Source organism: Bombina bombina, chromosome 3, assembly GCF_027579735.1.
Source record: "Bombina bombina isolate aBomBom1 chromosome 3, aBomBom1.pri, whole genome shotgun sequence".
Taxonomy (NCBI): Eukaryota; Metazoa; Chordata; class Amphibia; order Anura; family Bombinatoridae; genus Bombina; species Bombina bombina.
In genome coordinates this window covers 430234467-430245239 of record NC_069501.1, presented here as the reverse complement: position 1 = coordinate 430245239, position 10773 = coordinate 430234467, and the positions used below count along the sequence as shown (strand labels likewise).

General features: G+C 35.7%; 1 protein-coding gene across 1 annotated transcript in view; it reads right to left on the bottom strand.

Annotated features, from left to right (window-relative positions):
* Positions 1-4231: 4231 nt before the first annotated feature.
* WNT2B (Wnt family member 2B) overlaps positions 4232-10773 on the bottom strand; it is a 174821-nt gene continuing 168279 nt past the window's right edge. Inside the window, exon 5 of the mRNA XM_053706645.1 lies at positions 4232-4588. Coding sequence (XP_053562620.1) covers positions 4359-4588 — 230 coding nt within the window. The 3' untranslated portion in view covers positions 4232-4358. The remainder of the gene's footprint in view (positions 4589-10773) is intronic.

The window sequence follows — 10773 nt, the reverse complement described above, 5'->3', positions numbered from 1 at the left end:
CTGCTCACCGCGACCTCGCTGGATTCCCACAGCTTGCTGTTAGTCGTTCAATAGAGCCAGTCACCGTTACCATAGATGCCCTTCACTTTAAGGTAAGTTCGTCTTTATTCCAAGTTCAACGGTCGGCCGATACACGCCATGTCTGTGACGTCACTTCTTTCAGGTTACCGCTCTCTTAGATCCAAGAGATCTCACTTTTGGAAATGACTGACAGGTAGCTTTTTGCCTGTATATTTCTTAATAAAGGCAAACTTACCTTAAAGTGAACGGCATCTATGGTTACGGTGACCGGCTCTATTGAGCGACTAACAGCAAGCTGTGGGAATCCAGCAAGGTCGTGATGAGCAGTGAGATCACTGGGTTAATGTGATAAGCCGAAGCAAGATGAGAGAAGTCTTATGGTGGAAGTGGTATGTGCCGTGATAAGAACCATGCAATAACAACAGTAAGATCCACTCTGAAAATCTAAAGTGAACAAAAGTCTAAATTGCGAATTAGAGGATTATTGCCTATGGACCTTGTGTGCGGCGAAAGCAACCACAGTTCCCTGCAGGATTCTATCAAAATGAGGTGCACCTCTTTCCCCAATTTTGTCTGAAAAACTGGAGGATAAAAATGAAATTCTAGCAAGTAAAAGAGAATATTCTAAAGCTAAATGAACTGGCTACAATGTTTCTATACTGAGGGCTCAGTTTATTCCGTATTTAGATATACTGTATTAGTATGTTGCTAATGTATTTGTATGTTGATACCAACAGGGGCATGAAAACGTAGGTTTTACATAGTTGGTTAAAGATTTTTTTACAGCTATGATGTATTGGATGTAACTTTCACATAAGTGTTTCTCTGTATCAAATGGGTGCCCTTAATTATGATGATAATAAATTAAGTCATTGTTAAAATTTAAAGAGTGCTGAATTCCCTTGCTTTGGAAAAATAAGGGATAATTTTACCCTTTTCCATTTCTCACTTTAATCAGGTTAAAAAAAAAAAGTAAAAAAAAAGAAGATATATATATATATGTATAAATATTTATTTAAGAATAAGTAGAACATATTCTTCTATTTGATTAACATTGGAATGTAACCAACTTTTTACATAGAATAGAGACTACATTGCTGCGTGCTTCTGTGCAGAATTTGACAATGCTCAACCCAACTAAGCACTATAGTGACTACCCAAATAAAATAATATAAGGGACCATTGAAAAGGAAGCAAAGAAACATATGATGAACAAATTCTTCTTACTGGGCCATATCCTTGTGGCAAGCCTTAATAGTCTCTAAGTAAAATGTAAATCAAGTCTGTGCTAATAGCTCGCTTACACAACTCACATTTAAGTAGTTTCCAATTGAATGAAAACCGAGTTACTTTTAATAAAGTTTTGGAGAAATGCATTAGGTGACGCATATGAGGGTTGGAGGTATTTATGTTAGCTGAATACTGATGCTATCCAGGTCTGTGATTTTACATGTACTTGGAGAACATTGGAATGTGAAATAGTCATATTTAATGCCAGGTTTAGTGCACTTGAATAAACGTGGTCGGATTATTGCGCAAGTATGGGTATTGTTTTTTTGCAGTTTGCGCACTCCATTGAAGTCTATGGGAGAATACGTTAACATGATCGTCATTATCAAAGTTTCACTTTTTGCGCATGTCGGGTTTTCACTCTCGTGCTAACGTTTTACTTTCAACTCATAATACGAGCGCAACCAGATACGCGCAAAAGCCTCCGTCTAATGAAGTTAACGCACAAGCACAAAATAGAGCTCCACTCATAATCTAGCCCTTTATGTCAATTTGCAACATGAAATGACAACTTAGTTTTTAGTTCACAACAGCCAATTTATAAATAATAAGCTTTACATCTAATAAATATTATACTATTACACTTACTTATTTTACTAAGTACATTTTTCAATTCTTTCCTCTATTGAAATATTAACTACTTGTTTTATATAAAGTCATCATCCTCCAAATGTTTACAAAAACTTCAAATTATTTTTCATGTGATAGATGTAATTGATGCTACTTTTATTATAGTCAGAATAATTTACAAGCTCACTTAAATCCTAATTATAGTCCTACAGACCTTTAGGTGTACTAAAAAAAAAGTTATACGTTTTAGGAAAACACTAGACTAATTTAAATAATTTAACATAATAGAGAACTCAACTGTGATTAAAATTCCTCAATAAATACTTTTTACAAACAAAAATCTTTAAACAAAGAAAGTGTCTCTTTTAATGATATTTTAAATGGAGATTAAACACTTTGAAATTGTAATGTAAAATATTTCATCATGTGTAGTGAAAAACTTTGCAATATACTTTGATTACGTATTTTGACCCCTTTTCCTGTAATTTAACTTTGAAAATGGCTGGTTTTCTAAATTCCACAAAGTTTCTATAAAGTAATGGGTGCTGCCATGATGAAACCTAGGCTTCCCCTTATCTGTGTCTTTACTTGGGACAATTATGGACAGATTTTAAACAGGCAATAAAACAGAGTGCGTGAACAAGGCTGTGTGGAAACTTTGTTAGCCTTGTTTGCACAACCTTGTTTATTGACTGTTATAACTGTCCAAAATTGTCCTCAACTGAAAAGGTAGATAAAGGGAAGCTTAGGTTTCAACAGGATGTCACCTATAACTTTTTAGAAACTAAAGTACTTAGAAACTAAACCTTTACATTTATACATCAATATTTAAACAACTAATATAATGTAAAAAAACATACATGTAAATACTATCCTCAGATTAATCTTTGCTTTGTATAAATCATTATATATTATGTATTTTTTTCTTCTTTCATAAAATGTAGTGGTGTAAAAAGAGGAATTTCACAACCCTAAACTGCAGATAATAGAAACCCTGACGAAGTGCTGGTATCACAGGCACGAAATGCGTAAGTTTCTCTGCCCAGTCTGTTGGCTCTTCAAAGACTGTTCACTTATAAACTTTTGCTTTTAATGTTTTAAAAGGACAGTTAAGTCAAAATTGAACTTCCATGATTCAGATAGAGCACACAATTTTTTAAAAAAACTTTCCATTTCACTTCCATTATCAAAATGTGCACAGTCTTTTTATATAACACTTTCTGATGCACCAGTTCCTCTTGAGCATGTGCAAGATTCATAGGCTATACGTATATGCATTTTGTGATTGGCTTATGGATGTCACATGATGCATTAGGAAGGAAAATGTAACTAACTGACATTTGTCAGAAAAAATTCTACTACTTATTTGAAATTGAAACTAAGTGCTTTTGCAATGTCTTTTTATTATACATCTATTGATTATGTGATTCTACTGTGTTTAGTCACATTTTTAAAAGATACCTTAGAATCAGTTTGCTGGATATTGATTTTTCTGCAGATAATAGACACCAAAGTGCAACCTCTTTTTACAATATAGGTTTATATGTATTTTTTAAAAAAATATTAAAGCAGTATACACAACATACAAGCAAGTTTACAAAAATCATGGTGTCTTAGCCACATCCAAAGTCCTCTGGTTCTGGTTCTGAATTACGAGTCTTCATTTTATTTATGTATTTATTTTGTTTTACAGCTTGCAGAGATTATTTTTTTTACTGCTCACTTTATTTAGAAGTTCATCAAAGATGACAACTCCATGCATTTCCAGCAGCTAAATATGTTAAATTAAAAGAAAAATAATAACCTGACATTTGTTCTATTTGCTTTCTGATATTGCTGAAAAATATAGAATCTTTAAACACAACACTTGCATGGGAAATATTGTTTCTTTATGACTCTGTCCATAGATAAAATATTTTCTTAGTCTATAAAGTTCATCATTTCTGTTATGAAGAATCTGTCATGTGACTGTTTTGAATAAATTCAATAAACCAACATTTTTGCTTGTGTCCTTTATTGCATGGTTTGCAAAAACATGTCCTTGTTGAGGGGCTGATACTGTCTGTGTTAAATAATATCCTGACAGAATATTTTCACTTGCTTTTTTTCAGCAATAAATGTAATAATACTTGTTGCACATCGTTCAAAAGTACTTGGATATAGTGTTCAGTCCCCGCTTGTGATAGAAAAGCCACAAACATCAAGAGTGAGCTGTAATATTTTGGAAGTCTTTAGTGGATTACCAGTAGATTAAGGCTCACAATTTAATTTTTTGGTTTTATTGCAAAGGTCTCGTACAGAAAAGACAAGTTCTTTGATGGCCTTTTTTTTTTTTTTTTTGAGGATCCTGGGAAGTGTAGTCCTGTCTTTAGTGCCTTGCATAATTAATTAAATAAGAAGCCATGCAGCCAGACTACACTTACACCCAGAATCCTGCGGGGCCTGCAGCTTTTGTCCAGATGTTTGGCGAGATGGGCTCAGGTCTGATCTAGCCATTCTGCTCTCTTTGGTGCTTTGCAGGTGTGCACATCCACTGTCTCCTCGCACTCTTTACAGCGCACAGCGCAACACCAATGGAACTTGCATTCACATTTAGTGATACGGGTAACACGTGTGGTATCATAACCCCGTCCACAGCACATGACCTCACAGCCGTCTGTTCCACGGGAGACCTTATCACATACCCTGCCAGCAGTTCCCAGGGAACCTGAAAGAAAGCGTTGTGCAACAGGTTACACACAGTGATAAAAAATCCTGAACTGATCAAAGAAAAACAAAAACAATGTGTACAAGACAATAAAATCTATCTGCATACCAAATGTCATAAAGATTGGTGCAGCTATTTTATTGTTGGTTAGCTTTATCATTGTGTTACTTCTTAACATTGAAAATAAACTTTTTCCAAAACTTAAAGAGACAGTAAACTCAACATTAAACTTTCATGATTCAGATAGAGCATGTCATTTTAAACAACTTTCCAATCTTCCTCTGTTATCTACTTTCTTTTTCTTGTTATCCTTTGTTGAAAAGCATACCTAGGTAGACTCAAGAGCAGCAATGCATTACTGGAGTTAACTGCTGATTGGTAGTTACACGTATATGCCTCATCATTGGTTCACATGATGTATTCAGCTCTTTAATGCCCAATTAATAAATGTAAGATATATATATTGGAGTGCTGCTGCTCCATTGGATTTAGTCTACGTGATTGTGGGGGTTTGGTGCAGGGCACTTGAACATATGTGCAGCTTTTGTCTTATTGGGGTGCACTGATACTCAGGGGCCGATTTATTATGCCCCGAATGCTGCTATAAGCAGCTGTTTCCGTGCGAGCCTTCAGGCTCACCAGAAACATAAGTTAAGAAGCAGCCGGGTCCTTTACTCATCCGCCACCACTGAGGCGGCAGACAGCAATCCGCCTGATCACATATGATCGTTTTTTTTTTTTTTTTTATTATTCTTTTTATTGAATCATAGTCCATATACAAACACAGGAAAGTAAGAAGACACAAATTAAGAAAAAAACATACAATACAATTTTATGTCTAAACATAATATATGTACAGATATTGCATATAACATAAGCATGAAATCTCATTATCGACATAGGCAAAATAGGTTTAGTTCAGGACTCCAGTTAATATTAGCAGTTGTACAACCCAGACGAGTGTAAATCACTTGTTTCTGAATTGGAATATCTAGTGTTTTAATAAATATGCCCCTTTTTAATACATTTCTCTATTCTTAGATCTTTTTCATATAAAACATCAAATATTTCAATTATTACTTGATCTCTTAAAACTAATTTAATCTCTCTAATGCACGGTACACTAGGGGAAAGCCAAGCCTTTAAAATACTTTTTCTCTTCATTAACAAAACCATTGCAAAAAACAGACTTTTTTTTCCCTTCCCTACCCTATTATCAAACAAATAAATATTATGTCCAAACTCAATTTGAAAATATTTTTTCAACAACTTTGTTAGCCAAAAACTAATCTTTGCCCATAATTGGTTAATCCTAACATCAAAACTCCTTTAAAAACTAGTTTACAATCGCCGAACTCACTCCCTGTCCTTGCTTGACCCACTGCAATCCGGATTCCGCACAAAACACTCAACTGAGACTGCCCTTACCAAGGTTACAAACAATCTTCTGCTAAAAATATTGGCCACTACTCTATACTCATCTTACTTGACCTCTCAGCTGCCTTCGACACAGTTGACCACCCCCTCCTCCTACAGACCCTTAGCTATTTTGGCCTCTGTGACACTGCTCTTTCCTGGATTCACTCTTATCTTTCTCACAGGTCTTTTTCTGTGTCATTTGCCGGCGACTCCTCCTCTCCTATGCCTCTCTCTGTTGGAGTACCTCAAGGATCTGTTCTGGGTCCTCTACTCTTCTCCATCTATACTTCTTCGCTGGGTAAACTTATCAACAGTTATGGCTTCAAATATCACCTCTATGCTGATGACACCCAGATCTACCTCTCCACCCCTGCTTTCTCTCCCTCTGTCCTTTCTCATGTCAGTGACTGCTTATCTGGTATTTCTTCCTGGATGGCCTCTCACCACCTAAAGATTAACATGTCCAAGACTGAGCTCCTTCTCATCACCCCCTCAAGCTCTACGCCAACTTCTGACTTCTCTATACCTGTTGACGGCATCACCATTTTCCCATCGCCCCAAGTCCGCTGCCTCGGAGTCACACTTGACTCAAATCTATTCTTCATCCCCTATATCCAATCGCTTTCTATATCCTGCCGCAACCATCTACACAATATTTCCAAAATTCACCCTTTTCTGAGTGCTGACACCACAAAGCAAATAATCCACTCCCTTGTTATCTTCCGACTTGACTACTGCAATAACTTACTCGCTGGCCTTCCTCTTTCCCGCCTCTCCCCCTTCAATCCATCCTAAATGCCTCTGCCAGGCTGATCCACCTTTCCCGTTGATCTGTATCTGCTGCACCTCTCTGCGAGTCCCTTCATTGGCTCCCCATACACAGCAGAATTAAATTCAAAATTCTCACCCTTACATACAAAGCTCTCACTAACACCGCTCCCCTCTACCTATCCTCTCTAATACACAAGTATACTCCAGCCCGTCCACTAAGATCCAACAATGACCTGCTCCTTGCATCCGCAACTATCACCTCCTCTCATGCTACACTGCAGGACTTCTGTCGTGCAGCACCTACCCTCTGGAACACTCTCCCTCGTGCTGTCAGGATTTGCCCTAATCTTTCTTCCTTTAAATGTTCCCTGAAGACTTTTTTGTTCAGGGAAGCCTAGCACCCAACTCAATAATAAATTAATTTCACTTACCTAACATTTCCCTCATCTAACTCTGTATTAACAGCTTTCTCTTCTAGATTGTAAGTTCCCACAGGAATAGGGCCCTCAATCCCTCCTGTATGTGTTTGTAAATTTTGTCCTGTCTCTTACAAGTCTTGTATTGTTTTATTTAAATGAATTGTATCCATGGACAGCGCTGCGGAATATGTTGGCGCTTCATAAATAAAGTATAATAATAATAATAATCCTTGGGCATGCCCACATATAATGTTTTAGACCTGGGTTTCCCCTTCTGCATTTGATACATTCATTTTTACATTGGAGCCACTTACACACAGACCTTGGAGTAAAATAAAATCTAAGTGTCTTTAAGCTGCCTAAGCATCATGGGAAATGTAGTTTTAAAACAACTGGACAGCCAAGGTTGCTGAACCCTGCTTTAGAGAATCCCAAATGAAAATCTTACATAGATTTTTTTTTTACACCAAAGTCTGTGTGTAAGTGGCTCCAATGTAAAAAGGAATGTAATACACAAGTTGTATATAAGCATAATACTGTGAATCTGCTAAATAATATTTTAGTTGTCATTCTGAAAAGGGAATTACCGTTCCTTTCAAGGGATCAAGAAGATCTCATATTGTCTTTATTTTAACCTTTCCCCATGCTTGAAAATTTTTAGTATTCATACCTGGTGGAAAGTCCGGATTTCCACTAATAGGTAAGTAAATTGTAAACAGATGTGAGATCCCCAATATTTTATGTATCTTGATCCATGCTCTAAGTATGTCTTCAAGCATAATATTATTCTTAACTATCTGGGGAATGTCCGTTCAAGCTTGATGAAGTAAAAATACTTTAGAGATGTCCCCCAACGGCTGATTATCCACTGAATTTTCATAAAAGTTTGGGTTGATTGACACCCCCTGCTAGTGGCCAATTGGCCGCAAATCTGCAGGGGGCGGCATTGCACAAGCATTTCTAGTGAAATGCTTGTGCGATGATAAATGCTGACAGCGTATACTGTTGGTATTTATCGATATGTGGCGGACATGATTGCTACAGGGGATCATGTCCGTCCGCACATTGATAATTCGGCCCCTGTGCATTTATTGCTATTGTTTGCACTGAAATCTCTCAGGTCTATGAGGTCCCTTTCAAAATTAGCAAACATTAAAATTATTTAGAAACCTCTGTAGCTTGTAAAGGGCAAGTGCTACATTTCTGGATAACATAGTGAGATAAATACAAAGAATACACATTTTAGTTATTTTACACTTTATTTTGTATATTACATGGATAATGTTGTTTTTAATGGTATATATACAGATTAGAATCCATATTTGCAATGCTATTCAAAAATACAAAATAAGAATTCTTACTTCAATAAAACTCTCATATTGTGCTAAATCAAATGACAGACAATATATCTTTATTTATTTTTGCATAGTAGATTAATCACTTAAAGGGACATTAAAGTAAAAATTAAACTTCCGTGATTCAGACAGAGCATGAAATTTTAAACAACTTTCCAATTTACTTATATTATCTAACTTCCTTCATTCTCTTGCAATCATTTGTCAAATAGCATACCTAGGTAGTCTCAAGATTAGCAATGCACTTCTGGGAGCTAGTTGGTGATTGGTGGTGGCACATATATGCTTCTTAAAAATGGATCTGTAAGAGACTGCGCCTGGAATCTAATCTTAAAGCTCCTTTACAGGTAATCTTCCCTATAATTACCGTATAAAATTACAAAGTGTTAAGACAATATGGAGTAAAGGAGCGCTGTGAGCTAAATAAGATAGTCTGGAGACCTCTATACAATTTGTCAAACGTACATTTATTTTAAAAAAGGATTAAAAAGTTTCATGCATTAGTATATATTAGGGACGTCTCCCTGAAATTAAAACAATTTTATATATAAAACAATACAGTATAAAGTGTTTCGAGTGCTCTTTTTAAATAATTCCACCTTTCTATTTTAGTTATCCTATTCCACCTTAAATAATATGGTGCTGCAGCTGTAGTGGCTTTTTTCTTAGTCTTTCAATCACAAAGCAACAATGTCTCTTTTCATGATTCTATAAATTGTAATTGTGTAAGTCACTTATCTTTACAATGTCTTTTGATGTTTTCTGTAATTTGTAGACTTGTCTGTAATACAGATATTTTATTTACGTATACGGATGGGCTTACCGGGTCTTCTGACACATCTGTGTCTGATGTAAGTTTCTTGGGTGTCAAAACCTGATCCTCGCTCTTTGGTATCGAAACCTGGACCACGCTCCTGCGTGTATGGGTTTCTTTTATGCTGCCGTTTTGAAGCAACTTTCACCCCTGCAGTCTGGGTTCTTTGTTTCCCGGGCAGCCTCCTGAGACAGGTAATCACGATGCACGCCTCCAGCGCGTGTATGGGAACTAGGACTTGAATTCGCAAACGGCCGTTTGTCTTAAACTTTCTTTCCCTCTCCTTTTTCAAAGTGGGGTTAGTTTAATGGGTGTCCAGTTCTTTGTAGTGTAGAGAACGTCTACGCGTTTCGCCAATAGGCTTTATCAAGACGGATGATTTTGGTTGTTACACCGGCATTTTAAAAAGCCCTCCTTTCATTTCTATTGGTTGATAGGTATTCTGTTCTGATAGGTGTCTTTTAGAAAGGTGGATTTCTCTGATATCTTTAAGGTGGAATATTTTTTGCTTCTTTCTTTGTTACTTTATAAAAGCTTTGGATATCACCTGTTTGCTCCTTTGTATAAGGTGGAATGTTTTTACTCTATCTTTTGTTAATCTATATAAGCTTTCTATATCTGATATATTTCGCTTTTTTAACAATATTCAAATTCTGGCATTCTCATCTTATGGTGGAATTATCAGCCTTCTATTTTATATCATGATTATAAATGACTATATGCGTTTCTATTATACTAAACTATTTTTTCTATGTATGTGAAAAAATTAACGATCTGTTTTAAACAAATATTTCACTTCTAATTTATTATTCTTTGTATGAATTTCAACTTATATAAGTTTTTAAACTTAGTTATTTAGTTTTTTTATATAATTGATTTGTGTAGCATATTATTTTTTATTATTGCATATATGTTTATATAGTTCTAAATTTCTCCACTTTTTATTTTCTTATCAATTTATTTGGCTCTTTGTCGATGACTTCTCATTCATACAGTTTAGGGTATTTCAGAGATTTGGGGACTTTTTTGTTAAAAAGGTTGATCTATAATATACTGTATTTTCATGTATACTATTAGTGGATTTTAATTTATGACAAGAGAAACGGGGATAGATCTAATTCTGAGTTTAATCCCGCAGGATAGAGGGTTTGCATGTTGTAAATTAGCTCTGCTTCTGTTCTTAACAGTTTTTCTTCAAAATTACCTCCTCTCCATTCGGGTTTGAGCTTTTTTATGCCCCAAAAAGTGAAATTTTTTAGATTATTATTATGTACTTCCCTAAAGTGGGTGTAAAGGTGTGTTTCTAGATTTCCTCTGTCTATGCATGATAAGTGCTCGCGTATTCGTTCCCTTAGGGTTCTGGTGGTCTCCCCTATATATTGTAGATTACATGTGCATTGTATAATG